The 15,464-nt window shown below is 43.9% G+C and overlaps 1 protein-coding gene across 6 annotated transcripts in view; it reads left to right on the top strand.

Moving 5' to 3' along the window:
- spats2 (spermatogenesis associated serine rich 2) overlaps window positions 1–15,464 on the top strand; it is a 33,176-nt gene that overhangs the window by 13,165 nt on the left and 4,547 nt on the right. For all 6 annotated transcript variants that reach the window (XM_034086434.1, XM_034086428.2, XM_034086430.2 and 3 more), the window contains 6 exons: window positions 1,460–1,509; window positions 3,502–3,721; window positions 4,125–4,304; window positions 4,520–4,655; window positions 11,885–11,943; window positions 15,082–15,191. In XM_034086434.1, coding sequence (XP_033942325.1) covers window positions 1,460–1,509; window positions 3,502–3,721; window positions 4,125–4,304; window positions 4,520–4,655; window positions 11,885–11,943; window positions 15,082–15,191 — 755 coding nt within the window. The remainder of the gene's footprint in view (window positions 1–1,459; window positions 1,510–3,501; window positions 3,722–4,124; window positions 4,305–4,519; window positions 4,656–11,884; window positions 11,944–15,081; window positions 15,192–15,464) is intronic.

The raw sequence follows: 15,464 nt of genomic DNA, 5'->3' as shown, positions 1-15,464 counted from the left end.
CTTCTACATCAACATGTGTCCCCTCTTCCCCATGTCTCTTCTACATCAACATGTGTCCCCTCTTCCCCATGTCTCTTCCACATCAACATGTGTCCCCTCTTCTTCATGTCTCTTCTACATCAACATGTGTCCCCTCTTCCCCATGTCTCTTCCACATCAACATGTGTCCCCTCTTCCCCATGTCACTTCCACATCAACATGTGTCCCCTCTTCTTCATGTCTCTTCTACATCAACATGTGTCCCCTCTTCCCCATGTCTCTTCCACATCAACATGTGTCCCCTCTTCCCCATGTCTCTTCTACATCAACATGTGTCCCCTCTTCTTCATGTCTCTTCTACATCAACATGTGTCCCCTCTTCCCCATGTCTCTTCCACATCAACATGTGTCCCCTCTTCCCCATGTCTCTTCCACATCAACATGTGTCCCCTCTTCTTCATGTCTCTTCTACATCAACATGTGTCCCCTCTTCCCCATGTCTCTTCTACATCAACATGTGTCCCCTCTTCTTCATGTCTCTTCTACATCAACATGTGTCCCCTCTTCCCCATGTCTCTTCTACATCAACATGTGTCCCCTCTTCTTCATGTCTCTTCCACATCAACATGTGTCCCCTCTTCTTCATGTCTCTTCTACATCAACATGTGTCCCCTCTTCCCCATGTCTCTTCCACATCAACATGTGTCCCCTCTTCCCCATGTCTCTTCCACATCAACATGTGTCCCCTCTTCTTCATGTCTCTTCTACATCAAACATGTGTCCCCTCTTCCCCATGTCTCTTCCACATCAACATGTGTCCCCTCTTCCCCATGTCTCTTCTACATCAACATGTGTCCCCTCTTCTTCATGTCTCTTCTACATCAACATGTGTCCCCCTCTTCCCCATGTCTCTTCCACATCAACATGTGTCCCCTCTTCCCCATGTCTCTTCCACATCAACATGTGTCCCCTCTTCTTCATGTCTCTTCTACATCAACATGTGTCCCCTCTTCTCCATGTCTCTTCTACATCAACATGTGTCCCCTCTTCTCCATGTCTCTTCTACATCAACATGTGTCCCCTCTTCTTCATGTCTCTTCTACATCAACATGTGTCCCCTCTTCTTCATGTCTCTTCTACATCAACATGTGTCCCCTCTTCTCCATGTCTCTTCTACATCAACATGTGTCCCCTCTTCTCCATGTCTCTGCCATGCTGCTCGTGCCCTTCACTCCTCTCACTGCTACCTTCCCCTTTCCTCTGAATGCCATGCTTTGCGTTCAGAAGTCAGCGCGTCATCGCCTTGCCGTTGTGCAGGTTTAAATACAGACCAAGGAGTCGGTCCGCCACACGTCACGCGTCTTTTGTTCCTTTATTTCGCGGCATTTAAGCAACACCTCAGGGCTTCTTCAGAGACTGAGATGCTTTCAAAGCCGCCGGCGCGTCACCTGTCATCATCTCTGTCTGCTTTGCCTCTCAGGCAGCGCCGTGGACATCCTGAAGGAGTGGAATGTGACGGGCAAAAAGAAGGTGAGTCTCTTTGTGATGTGCTAAATGCGACATGTGTGTACACTGGGAAGAATGCAGCTGCAAAAACAAGTTAAACAATAATAAAGTTTCCACTTGAAATGAGTCCGAAACCTGCCGATAGCACAAGTGGAAATGAGCTTGGTCGAGTTCTAGAAGAAGGGATGTTTGGATAAATCAGGTCTTGCTCAAAGTGTTCTGTTTCTGATGTTAGTTGGTGATTTTCTAATCAGAATATGAGTTTCATCTGAGATACAACTCAAAATAAGCTAATTTGACTCCACAAGATGATGCATGGTCTGAAGTCAAGACCTCTGAAGTGACCGTGTTTCAGATCAGGGGGAGAGGCTCTGACTGGATATCAGACACTGGGCAGGATTTAGAGTTGTCGTCGTGCAGCAACGTGTGTTGTTCTCTTTCATCCTTTCTTTCTAACTAATCCTGTTGATGTGTTGAGATTTTAAAAAGGTGTCTGTCATCATCGGGACAACAGCTGGAGATTAGCATTGTTTGCTAAAGCTGCTCCTTTTACTGTCTTTAGTGACGGACACTATGAACAAACTAACTAAACTGCATGTCTCTCTGCTGAGTCACCATTATCCCCGGCTGCAGCGTTTAACATTCATTCCTGTTCTTACATTAAACGATATAAAAGCACTCGTAGGCGGTGGTGAAATGTACTGAAAGCTCCCATGTCGTGCTTTTCCGGTTCTCACCCGTTCCACCCTGGAGCGAGTACAACTCTAGTGTGTGTGTGTGTGTGTGTGTGTGTGTGTGTGTGTGTGTGTGTGTGTGTGTGTGTGTGTGTGTGTGTGTGTGTGTGTGTGTGTGTGTGTGTGTGTGTGTGTGTGTGTGTGTGTGTGTGTGTGTGTGTGTGTGTGTGTGTGTGTGTGTGTGTGTGTGTGTGTGTGTGTGTGTGTGTGTGTGTGTGTGTGTGTGGTGTGTGTGTGTGTGTGTGTGTGTGTGTGTGTGTGTGTGTGTGTGTGTGTGTGTGTGTGTGTGTGTGTGTGTGTGTGTGTGTGTGTGTGTGTGTGTGTGTGTGTGTGTGTGTGTGTGTGTGTGTGTGTGTGTGAATACTCAGACTATACAGAGATGCTGTGAGAAACCAATACATTTATTCTAGTATATGGAATTATGATCAGTCGAAATGGCCGTGACATGGGCCCTTCAAATAAAATAAGGTGCTACTTGTACTTTAGTGTTTTCACCATATGCTACTTTATGCTTTTATTCCGCTACATTTATTTTACATATTTAGTTACGAGGCAGGTTTTAGGCAATAATGCAAAAATATAAATACTGTTAAGCTGCCCAGTAGAATATAAAGGCCTTCAAAATAAACCCCACCTTTTACCAAGTGATGAACACGTTAATGCACCGATAATTAGATGATTATTATTTAAGCGTCTTTGGGTTCAAGAAAAGCGCTATCGAAATAAAATGTATTATAATAATTAGAATGCAATCATTTAAAAGATATGGTGCTAAAATGTTCCATTCTGCATATTGAGACGTAATGTATTAAAAACCACATGGCTTGGACTCGTTAGTGAGGAGGTGCACCACTAAGATCATGGAGATATCTTCCCCTCCCCAAAGTCCGGGTGCTCGTGCTGCTTCTGGCTGAAATCAGCAGCATTTCCTTATTGATAAATCCCTTTTATATAGAGTACAGTTTAAATGGGTCGTGCCCTGCAGACGGAGACTAGAAGCTTCTGCACTGAGATGGATCTGACTGTGTGATTTCTGACCGCGATACAAATGTAATTTATTATTATTAAATATTAGAGAAAATTCCACTTTTATTCTTGGATAGTTTTCTCAGATTATTACCCACCTGTCCCAGCTCCATAACATCCTTATAAATAAACATTATGTCTTACCGTCCTACGCAGTCAGTCTTACTTCCGACTCGCCCTGAAGTTGCTCCACTAGGATAGAGATCTTGCAAAACCTGAACAAAGACGTTTGACATTGATGCGTCTCCGCCCTTAGCCCAAGAAGAAAAAGAAGCCGAAGCCGAAGCCCGAGGCGGTGGAGCCGGGTCAACCCGCGGCGCCGGAGGAGGACGAGAAGAAGGAGGAGCTTAACGGTTTCCACGGTAACGGCTCGGTGCTGGACGGGGAGTCTCTGGACTCTCTGAGCGAGCAGCTGGACTCCGCGTCTCTGGACGCAGCCGAGCTGGACTCTGAGCCCGCCGCGGCAGAAACACCCGGTAAGAACACACACACACACACACACACACACACACACACACACACACACACAGAGCCCTCCTTTGATTTTAGCACGGTGCTTTTGGGGACACTATGGGTCTAGATCAGGGGTGTCAAACTCAATACTTCATTTGATGCGGCCCCGCAAGAGCTCTGAACGGCTACAATATGTTTATTATACGGTTACATGCCGCTTTACAGCATAAACTTAAACTACATGACCCACAATGCATCTCATTTTGTGACACTGAAGAGACTTCTGCTTTCAGACGTAGTTAATTATGAAGTTGTTACCCTATCTGATAATAATCCAACGCAGAGGCAATCATGTGATACATTATTTGATATATATGTATATTTATATAGTCTTTAAAAAAATTAAAGTAACCCGTCTCCTCCCAGGTGCGGAAGCAGAGATTGTGTGCAGCGCTCCGTCCCCCCCCTCACAGCAGGGAGGCAGGAATCTCCACCAGCCCCCCCGAGGAAACAAGAACCGGCACCGGACCGGATCCGGCTCTCACCCCCCCGCCTCCACCTTCCCCCCCCCCAGCGAGGAGCAGGGGGCGGGAGTCAGGAAGATGGGTGAGACATTAATGCAAAAATATAAAAACTATCATATATTATAATAAGTTAAGCTGCCAAGTAGTAAGTAACATTTCCTAGTTATGGCTTTCTCGCCAGCTATCAACATTTACAACATCTCTATCCAACCCAGACAGAGCACCACGTAGTCCGTAGGAACCTCATGTCTCGCAGTGGTCGCTCCTCTTTAAGTGATGTTCAATGTCCGCCCTCAGCTCCGAACATCGACCGCTCGATGAAGGATCTGCAGAGATGCACCGCCTCGCTGACCCGCTACAGGGTGGTGGTGAAGGAGGAGATGGACTCCTCCATAAAGACCATGAAGACCACCTTCGCTGAGCTGCAGAGCTGGTGAGGGGTTTTAACTTTAACTCCTGTTGTGGCACTCGGGGCCTTCGAGTGCTCCTCGTATGCTCCAACATTTAGGCAATCCTGAAATTAAACGCAGAGCTCAATCCCAGGGTCTTTCACATCCTGTCTTCAGTGATTGTAATGTTCTGATAAGTGTCCTAAAGACTTTCGGCGTTAGGACACTTCGGGCTTTAGGACACTTCGGGTTTTAGGACACTTCGGGTTTTAGGACACTTCGGGTTTTAGGACACTTCAGGCTTTAGGACACTTCGGGTTTTAGGACACTTCGGGCTTTAGGACACTTCGGGTTTTAGGACACTTCGGGTTTTAGGACACTTCCGGCTTTAGGACACTTCCGGCTTTAGGACACTTCGGGTTTTAGGACACTTCGGGCTTTAGGACACTTCGGGCTTTAGGACACTTCGGGTTTTAGGACACTTCAGGCTTTAGGACACTTCCGGCTTTAGGACACTTCCGGCTTTAGGACACTTCGGGTTTTAGGACACTTCGGGCTTTAGGACACTTCAGGCTTTAGGACACTTCGGGTTTTAGGACACTTCGGGTTTTAGGACACTTCGGGTTTTAGGACACTTCCGGCTTTAGGACACTTCGGGCTTTAGGACACTTCGGGCTTTAGGACACTTCGGGCTTTAGGACACTTCGGGCTTTAGGACACTTCGGGTTTTAGGACACTTCGGGCTTTAGGACACTTCGGGTTTTAGGACACTTCGGGTTTTAGGACACTTCGGGTTTTAGGACACTTCGGGTTTTAGGACACTTCGGGCTTTAGGACACTTCGGGTTTTAGGACACTTCGGGCTTTAGGACACTTCGGGTTTTAGGACACTTCGGGCTTTAGGACACTTCGGGCTTTAGGACACTTCGGGTTTTAGGACACTTCGGGCTTTAGGACACTTCGGGTTTTAGGACACTTCAGGCTTTAGGACACTTCGGGCTTTAGGACACTTCAGGCTTTAGGACACTTCGGGTTTTAGGACACTTCAGGCTTTAGGACACTTCGGGTTTTAGGACACTTCGGGTTTTAGGACACTTCAGGCTTTAGGACACTTCAGGCTTTAGGACACTTCGGGCTTTAGGACACTTCGGGCTTTAGGACACTTCGGGTTTTAGGACACTTCGGGCTTTAGGACACTTCGGGCTTTAGGACACTTCGGGTTTTAGGACACTTCAGGCTTTAGGACACTTCAGGCTTTAGGACTCTTTGTGCTTTCAGGCTTTAGGACCAGGGTTCGAGTTCTAATCTGAGCTTTATGTGGTCTTTAAAACTAACTTGTGTGCATGCGCGCAAGCACACACACACACACACACACACACACACACATCATCTCGGCTCGCGCAGCACGCTCACAGGCATAGATTGGAGGTGCAGCGCAGGCATATTGTCATTCAATTATATTGTCTTGATGTTGCGTGTTGGCACCTTGAGTTTATTGTAATGTCGTTGTACCTGTACAATGACAAAATTAAAGATCTATCTTTTCAAGAGATGCGTCGTTCTTTTGGAAAACATGTTTTTCTTTTAGCCTATTTACCTCGTTAACATAAGTAATACTCATTACATTAACACATGCCTTATTTGTGATCACAATAATGGTTGTTGGTAATGTAGTAGCGACCCCCACAGATGTATGATGTCACTGGGAGCTCAGACCCTCCTCGTGAGAGCTCAGCTCCCACATAACTCCACCCCTGATTAGGACACGTTGGTCCCTGTAAGCGGCAGCTTTTAAATCAGAGGTTTGACTCACAGTTAACCGCTGCTGAGGTTCGAGGTCCGGTTTCTACCAGGCTAATGGTGCTGGCTGCTAGCTGGCTCGCTGTTCTTCCCACATGCCCCACCCCGGAGCCTGCGGTCTTCAGACTCTGGCCCCCCGCACCAACCTGTGACCCTTCAGGGACAGAGCCTTCAGTATGGCAGCCCCCCTCCGCTCTCCCTGCGGAGATCCACAACATCCCCACACTTGACGCCTTCAAAAGGGCCCTCAAGTCCCATCTGTCTGCCAAGGACTTTGGCCGCTAATCTATTTGTTGTTTTGTCTGTCGAACTGTTCGTCTGACTGCCTTTTGTTATGCTTGTTTATACTCCTGTTCTTCCTCGTAAAGCGACCTTGGGTATTATGAAAGGCGCTATAGAAATCCAAGTTATTATTATTATAGTTATTGTATTTCCAAAGTTTGGAAGTCGTGAAAACATGGACGCTACAAATCCATGTGTTGTCGGAGCAGTTGTTGTTGTTGACTTGAGAGAGACGTTGTTTCAGGATTTGTCACCAGTTCAGGAATCATTTGACCTTTATTCCCACAGTGCGGGAAAGCAGCGCATTCACATTTCTCACAATGCTAACGGAAGTGAATCCGAGTCGGTGTGTCCGCCCGGGGTTTGGGATCCTCTCCAAAATCTAATCTGTTCTTCCTTAACCTTTGTGACGTCCTTCCACCGAGTTTCATCCTCACCAGGCTGCTAGTTCTTCTGTATTGAACATGAGAGCTGAACAAAAGGACCTCCTGCGGGAGCAACGATACAGGAAGTCCAGTAAATGATGGCATCACGGAGGAGCTAAGAGTTTCTGTCCTGTATCAGGAAGCTAAAGGATATCTCAAGGCTAAAGGAAGAGATCATCAGCTTTCTCTTAAATGTAGCCAGCTGACTTCCCTGATATGTGAAGGTAGTGAGAGCTGTGGGGCGTTGTTCACAAAAGAAGCATCCTTGATTGTCTTTAATCTGTTTCTGAGAACTTTAAATAATCTGCTGTTATCTTGAAGGCGATAAGACACGTCTCTACCTCCCAGCTCTTTAAGGGCTTTGTGTTTGAAGATGTACTTTCTGAATGGATCTGAAGTAGAATCTGAAGGTTCGGGAGGCTGTGGCGCAGTGGACTAGTGCGTTAGTGTTGGGATCAGGGGGGCACAGGTTCAAACCCCACTGCAGTCAGCATGTCGTTGTGTCCCTGAAGACACTTGCTCCCGTGAGGATTGCCCAGAGTATTGAGTATGTAAGTCGCTTTGGATAAAAGCGTCTAACATGTAATGAAGGTGACTAAGATACTGAGCATATTGTAAGGCAAGGCAAGTTTATTTATATAGCACTTTTCAACACAAGGCAATTCAAAGTGCCAAAAAAAAAAAACGAAAGACATTAAGAAAATGGCATTTACAATCAGTCATTAAAAATAAAAGCTCATAAAATAAACATAAAAAGAAAGAATAGGCGAGGTGTAACTCAACCCTGGAGGGTGTTTCCACCACAACATTTTTTTTAGGAACATTATTAAGTTCCTGTATCCGAGTCCACCGTGAAAAAAGTGCCGTTTCATCGATTGAGACTTGCTGGACTATTATTACGATGCGATCATTTATCTATTGTCAGATCAAGTCTGAAATGTTCCAGGCATCACAGCAGGTCCATTTGCAGACTTCAAACAAGCACACATATGACAAGGAAACAGACATCTTAACAACACCATCAGTGCAAAAACAACGTGTTTAAGACCCTACATTACATCTGGGATTTAGCTCAATATTTAATTTGAGGGTTGACTGGAGCTTCAGTCTGACTTTCTTATTTATTAAAAACGACCCTGTATCTCTGATTTGATGGAAACACTTCATACTCACTGTTCAGGACAGACCGACAGTCTTTGAGCAGATTTGACCTGAAGGCTGTAGACAAAGAGTAGACTATATTAATGAGACTTCTTGAATTTCACTTGGAATTTTTCTCCCAGTGAACTTGGCACAGGACTTATTGTTACCCTCTTTAGGACACTTCGGGCTTTAGGACACTTCGGGCTTTAGGACACTTCGGGCTTTAGGACAATTCGGGCTTTAGGACAATTCAGGCTTTAGGACAATTCGGGCTTTAGGACACTTCGGGCTTTAGGACACTTCGGGCTTTAGGACACTTCGGGCTTTAGGACACTTCGGGCTTTAGGACACTTCGGGCTTTAAGACAATTCGGGCTTTAGGACACTTCGGGCTTTAGGGCACTTCGGGCTTTAGGGCACTTCGGGCTTTAGGACACTTCGGCCTTTAGGACACTTCGGACCTTAGGACACTTCGGACCTTAGGACACTTCGGGCTTTAGGACACTTGGCTTTACGACACTTCGGGCTTTAGGACACTTCCATATTCAAGACACTTCAGTTTTTAGGACACTTCAGTTTTTAGGACACTTCAGTTTTTAGGACACTTCAGGCTTTACGACACTTCCATCTTTAAGACACTTCAGTTTTTAGGACACTTCGGGTTTTAGGAAACTTCAGTGTTTAGGACACTTCAGTCTTTAGGACACTTCAGTCTTTAGGACACTTCGGGCTTTAGGACACTTCAGTCTTTAGGACACTTCGGGCTTTAGGACACTTCGGGCTTTACGACACTTCAGTCTTTAGGACACTTCGGGCTTTAGGACACTTCGGGCTTTACGACACTTCAGTCTTTAGGACACTTCGGGCTTTAGGACACTTCAGGCTTTACAACACTTCAGGCTTTACGACACTTCAGTCTTTAGGACACTTCGGGCTTTAGGACACTTCGGGCTTTAGGACACTTCGGGCTTTAGGACACTTCGGGCTTTAGGACACTTCAGTCTTTAGGACACTTCGGGCTTTAGGACACTTCAGTCTTTAGGACACTTCGGGCTTTAGGACACTTCAGTCTTTAGGACACTTCGGGCTTTACAACACTTCGGGCTTTACAACACTTCAGGCTTTACAACACTTCAGTCTTTAGGACACTTCGGGCTTTAGGACACTTCGGGCTTGAGGACACTTCAGGCTTTAGGACACTTCGGGCTTTAGGACACTTCAGTCTTTAGGACACTTCGGGCTTTAGGACACTTCGGGCTTTAGGAAACTTCATTCATTCAAATCCAAACGATACCCAGGCCTAGTTATTTCAGGATAGATGCAGATATTACACATGTTGCCACTACTGCTGTATTTCTCTGTCGCCCATGGGTGTCACTTCATCATTTCTGCTGAACCATCAACGTGTCAGAGTTCATTTTCCTCACCTTTGTCCTGCATGACGCTGAACAAACTGTTCTACATGTGGAGCCTCGAGACAAATATTACCTTCACTACAGCGCAGTGTGTCAACTATCACAACCATTATTATTATCACCTAATGAAATGCCGTCTCTGTTCTGTGTGTCCTTCCATGCAGGAAGTACATGTAACTAATACTTTAAAGGTAGTGAAGTCCATCTACCTTAGCTTGTTATAGGATTTAATTTAATATGGAACACTCGCGCTCCTATTGGCTCGTGCGGTTAAGGGGCGGGACATCTCTAAGCGGTGGACCAATCACAGCAGAGACGGTGTGTTTCCTGTTGATGTGATATCCATTCAGCTCCACACACGACATCAAACAAAGATAACACACTTATGATGTTAGTGCTTGACACATATAGCACTCCTGTGGCGGAGACTCACATTGTTGTTAAAGCTAATCTAATAATCCTTTGTTTTTAAAATAAACTCCAAGGTGATCCTTTTCCAGCAGGAGACTCAAATGGACGGAAAACACTGAGTAAATACTTCTAAGATCCACAATCTGCCCAATACTTTTGAATAAATAGATGAACAGCAGTATCAGCTCTGAGCATCCGTGTAATCATGAATCAGTCGGAGATAATATTTAATGAATGATTCAAAGTTTGTCGTGGGAGTCGCCTCATGCATGCCAGCAGCTGTCAAACATGCACCGTAGTAACCCTCACAACATATCCCTCAAGGAACTAAACAACTAAAACCTCTTTGCATCTAAAGTCCTTTTTATCTGAAGAAAAGCCAACTCTGCAGCCAGATAACTCAATATCATAACTGAATATATAGATTAATCTACTTTAAAGAGTCCTCTCCTGCTGATGTTCAGGTGTATATCAGTATGTAGTGTCTCTGCTTTAAAGAGTCCTCTCCTGCTGATGTTCAGGTGTATATCAGTATGTAGTGTCTCTACTTAAAGAGTCCTCTCCTGCTGATGTCCAGGTGTATATCAGTATGTAGTGTCTCTACTTTAAAGAGTCCTCTCCTGCTGATGTTCAGGTGTATATCAGTATGTAGTGTCTCTACTTTAAAGAGTCCTCTCCTGCTGATGTTCAGGTGTATATCAGTGTGTAGTGTCTCTACTTTAAAGAGTCCTCTCCTGCTGATGTTCAGGTGTATATCAGTATGTAGTGTCTCTACTTTAAAGAGTCCTCTCCTGCTGATGTTCAGGTGTATATCAGTGTGTAGTGTCTCTACTTTAAAGAGTCCTCTCCTGCTGATGTTCAGCTGTATATCAGTATGTAGTGTCTCTACTTTAAAGAGTCCTCTCCTGCTGATGTTCAGGTGTATATCAGTATGTAGTGTCTCTACTTTAAAGAGTCCTCTCCTGCTGATGTTCAGGTGTATATCAGTATGTAGTGTCTCTACTTTAAAGAGTCCTCTCCTGCTGATGTTCAGGTGTATATCAGTGTGTAGTGTCTCTACTTTAAAGAGTCCTCTCCTGCTGATGTTCAGCTGTATATCAGTATGTAGTGTCTCTACTTTAAAGAGTCCTCTCCTGCTGATGTTCAGGTGTATATCAGTATGTAGTGTCTCTGCTTTAAAGAGTCCTCTCCTGCTGATGTTCAGGTGTATATCAGTATGTAGTGTCTCTACTTTAAAGAGTCCTCTCCTGCTGATGTTCAGGTGTATATCTGTATGTAGTGTCTCTACTTTAAAGAGTCCTCTCCTGCTGATGTCCAGGTGTATATCAGTATGTAGTGTCTCTACTTTAAAGAGTCCTCTCCTGCTGATGTCCAGGTGTATATCGCGATGTTTCTTTTAGTAATATTTAAATCTATATATTGCCCAACCCTCGTGGCGAAGTGTAGATGTTGGACAAAGGGATTGTTTTCTTTTGAATTCTTCTGCAAAAAAATAGAAAAAAACGGAATAATACAAATATTTGTTTCCTGACTTTTTCACCCGTTTTGTTTTTATAAAATATAAATATCTGAGTGTTGACTGATTCTAAAAGAAGTGTTTGTAAATGTTTAATTTGGGAGTTGTTGTACTGAGCACTGAGGTTTTAGTCCAAGGTTGTTTTTAGAAACTGAAAATAATGATTTTTACAAAAAAAGGACTAAGACAACTTCAGAATCCACTGAATGAACCTTATTTCTTGCAGTTATTCAAATTTAAAAATAACACCTCCTCCTTCTCCTCTCTTTGTTCTTGTCTCTAGTTTGATGGACAGAGAAGTGACTCTACTGGGAGAAATGGACAAAGTGAAGGCAGAGGCCAGTAAGTACTGTTACATTTATTTGTCTTAACAAGTGTGTAAACCAAACCACAGTTCCTGCTTCTCCACACACACACACGCGCGCACACACACACACACAGTGAGTATTCTTCAGGTATAATTATCACCTAACTGAGAGGAGAGTCTGGCCTAAATCACCTCCTGAGAGGAAGCAGATGTCCCAGATTCAGACTGCCGTGGTGCCTTCAGGCTCCTCATATACCTCCAGCGTGCGTGTGCGTGTGTGTGTGTGTAGCAGGACTGCATATTTGTACAAGTAGGCCATTCTCCCTGCTGTCCTCTGGCTGCAGTGTTGTGTGAAGCGGTGAATAGTGTCAGGTGTCGAGGTGCGCTCAATGCCGTCTTTGTGTTTGGCCGGGGAGTCGAGAGGAAAGAGGAGAAACTCGAGCATTTCTTCCACCTTTTTACAAAAGCAAGGCTAACCTCAAACATGCAGCTTCGAGCTAATGTACCCCCTGGTTTGGATCGGGTTCAGCTGATTATATTGGTCTGATGTCAGAGAAAACGGTTAAAGGAAATGTCCATGCCAGTTTTCTCAATGGTGATGACTTGGCAATCTCCAGATTCCAGAGGCGCTTATTGAAATTAAAGGATTAAAAATGGTTTAAATTAGGTTTTAGAAGATCCAACAGCCAAAACTGAACGCAGGAAATTAAGTAACAAGTAAAAATTCTGAGAAAAAGTTCATAATTCTGAAAAATTCTGAAAAACAAATTGGAAATTCTGAAAAAAAGCCGTATTTAAGAAATAAATCATCATTATTATTTTTTAAAAGTCCAAAAAAAGTACACTTCAGTCTTTAGGACACTTCAGTCTTTAGGACACTTCAGTCTTTAGGACACTTCGGTCTTTAGGACACTTCTTTAGGACACTCTTTAGGACACTTGAGTCTTTGGGACACTTGAGTCTTTGGGACACTTCGGGCTTTAGGACACTTCGGGCTTTAGGACACTTTGGGCTTTAGGACACTCTTTAGGATACTTCAGTTTTTAGGACACTCTTTAGGACACTTGAGTCTTTAGGACACTCTTTAGGACACTTCAGTCTTTAAGACACTCTTGGACACTTCACTCTTTAGGACACTCTTTAGGATACTTCAGTTTTAGGACACTCTTTAGGACACTTGAGTCTTTAGGACACTCTTTAGGACACTTCAGTCTTTAAGACACTTCGGGCAAATCTAAATTCAGAAAAAAAGCCATATTTCAGAAATGAATCATTATTTTTGAAATCTGAAAAAATGTCCACAAAAAAAAAAGAAATCTGAAAAAGTAATAATTCTGAAAAAATTTAAAAAGTCCTAAATCTGGAGAAAAGGAATAATTCAGAAAATAATTCTTCATTTTAAGGAAAAGTCAAATCTGAGAAAAAAAGTTATAATTCTTAGGAAAAAAATGATTCAGATAAAAATAATGACATTTGGCCCTCATCAGCTTCCATAGAACGCAGCAATTCCTCAAATGTTTGTCGAAAATGGGAAATGCTACTTTCACAATTTAATATTTTCAGTTTTTTTAATTAACTTCAGTTTAAATATATCAACCGACACTGGTGGAGTTAACACGTTAAAAGACGCTCCACTTGTTCAGCACAGTCACAGTTTGTCTAAAGTAAACATGTCGGATGCTGTCCATGAGGTCATATGTTCAGTATGCAGACAGTGAATGCATGTGAAGTGTGTTTTCCGTGTGTCAGTGACTTCTGTGCCTTCACGTCAGCACATGCGTGATATCGTGACATGAGTTATCTTTGACCCGCGTTTGCTCTCAGACGCCAAGTCAGCTGCACTTTGACCTCTCAAATCACAAGAGGACCGCTGATCCTCCGGGAAAATGAAACTTACCGACACTGAAGGAAACAGAAAGGGAGCAGTTATAATAATCTGCAGCTGTTTTCATAATCAATGAATCACTTAGGCTCAGGTTCTTCAAGTTAGTATGTAGTGTCTCTACTTTAAAGAGTCCTCTCCTGCTGATGTTCAGGTGTATATCAGTATGTAGTGTCTCTACTTTAAAGAGTCCTCTCCTGCTGATGTTCAGGTGTATATCAGTATGTAGTGTCTCTACTTTAAAGAGTCCTCTCCTGCTGATGTTCAGGTGTATATCAGTGTGTAGTGTCTCTACTTTAAAGAGTCCTCTCCTGCTGATGTTCAGGTGTATATCAGTATGTAGTGTCTCTACTTTAAAGAGTCCTCTCCTGCTGATGTTCAGGTGTATATCAGTATGTAGTGTCTCTACTTTAAAGAGTCCTCTCCTGCTGATGTTCAGGTGTATATCAGTATGTAGTGTCTCTACTTTAAAGAGTCCTCTCCTGCTGATGTTCAGGTGTATTTCAGTATGTAGTGACTCTACTTTAAAGAGTCCTCTCCTGCTGATGTTCAGGTGTATATCAGTATGTAGTGACTCTACTTTAAAGATTCCTCTCCTGCTGATGTTCAGGTGTATATCAGTATGTAGTGACTCTACTTTAAAGAGTCCTCTCCTGCTGATGTTCAGGTGTATATCAGTATGTAGTGTCTCTACTTTAAAGAGTCCTCTCCTGCTGATGTTCAGGTGTATATCAGTGTGTAGTGTCTCTACTTTAAAGAGTCCTCTCCTGCTGATGTTCAGGTGTATATCAGTATGTAGTGTCTCTACTTTAAAGAGTCCTCTCCTGCTGATGTTCAGGTGTATATCAGTATGTAATGTCTCTACTTTAAAGAGTCCTCTCCTGCTGATGTTCAGGTGTATATCAGTATGTAGTGTCTCTACTTTAAAGAGTCCTCTCCTGCTGATGTTCAGGTGTATATCAGTATGTAGTGTCTCTACTTTAAAGAGTCCTCTCCTGCTGATGTTCAGGTGTATATCAGTATGTAGTGACTCTACTTTAAAGAGTCCTCTCCTGCTGATGTTCAGGTGTATATCAGTATGTAATGTCTCTACTTTAAAGAGTCCTCTCCTGCTGATGTTCAGGTGTATTTCAGTATGTAGTGTCTCTACTGTATCCATGCTTTAATGTTCAAAAAGACCACTCGGAACAAGTGGAACTTCATACTAAATGTAGTCATAAGTTACTTGGATATAATCTGTCGTGCTTGTATTCGTTTTTTCCATCTGTAAACGATCACGCTTGTGTTTCAGTGATGATCCTGGGCGCCCGGCAGAAGAAGGCGGAGGAGCTGAGGAGGCTCACAGATCAGTCGGCCTCCATGTCAGAGGAGCAGCTGACCGAACTGCGTGCAGACATCAAGGTAGAGTGGTGCAGTGATGTCGTATTTCTGTGTTGGTCCCTGAACGCAGCATCTCCCTGGTTCAATGGGATATCTCCTCTACTTACACGTTTAGTTCAGCCGGATAATCTCCACATATTAATACCACTTCATGATTTCTGAAGTAAAAAGCTAATGTTGGGCTATAAAGGAACTACAGCACAGTCACATGACTTCACGTCACCACCGCTAAGCTAAAGGAGGCTAATGTTGGGCTATAAAGGAGCTACAGCACGGTCACATGACTTCACGTCA

The sequence above is a fragment of the Pseudochaenichthys georgianus genome, chromosome 7 (assembly GCF_902827115.2).
Source record: "Pseudochaenichthys georgianus chromosome 7, fPseGeo1.2, whole genome shotgun sequence".
Taxonomy (NCBI): domain Eukaryota; kingdom Metazoa; phylum Chordata; class Actinopteri; order Perciformes; family Channichthyidae; genus Pseudochaenichthys; species Pseudochaenichthys georgianus.
The sequence above is the reverse complement of the archived record's forward strand: the minus strand, read 5'-3'. Positions and strand labels throughout refer to the sequence as shown.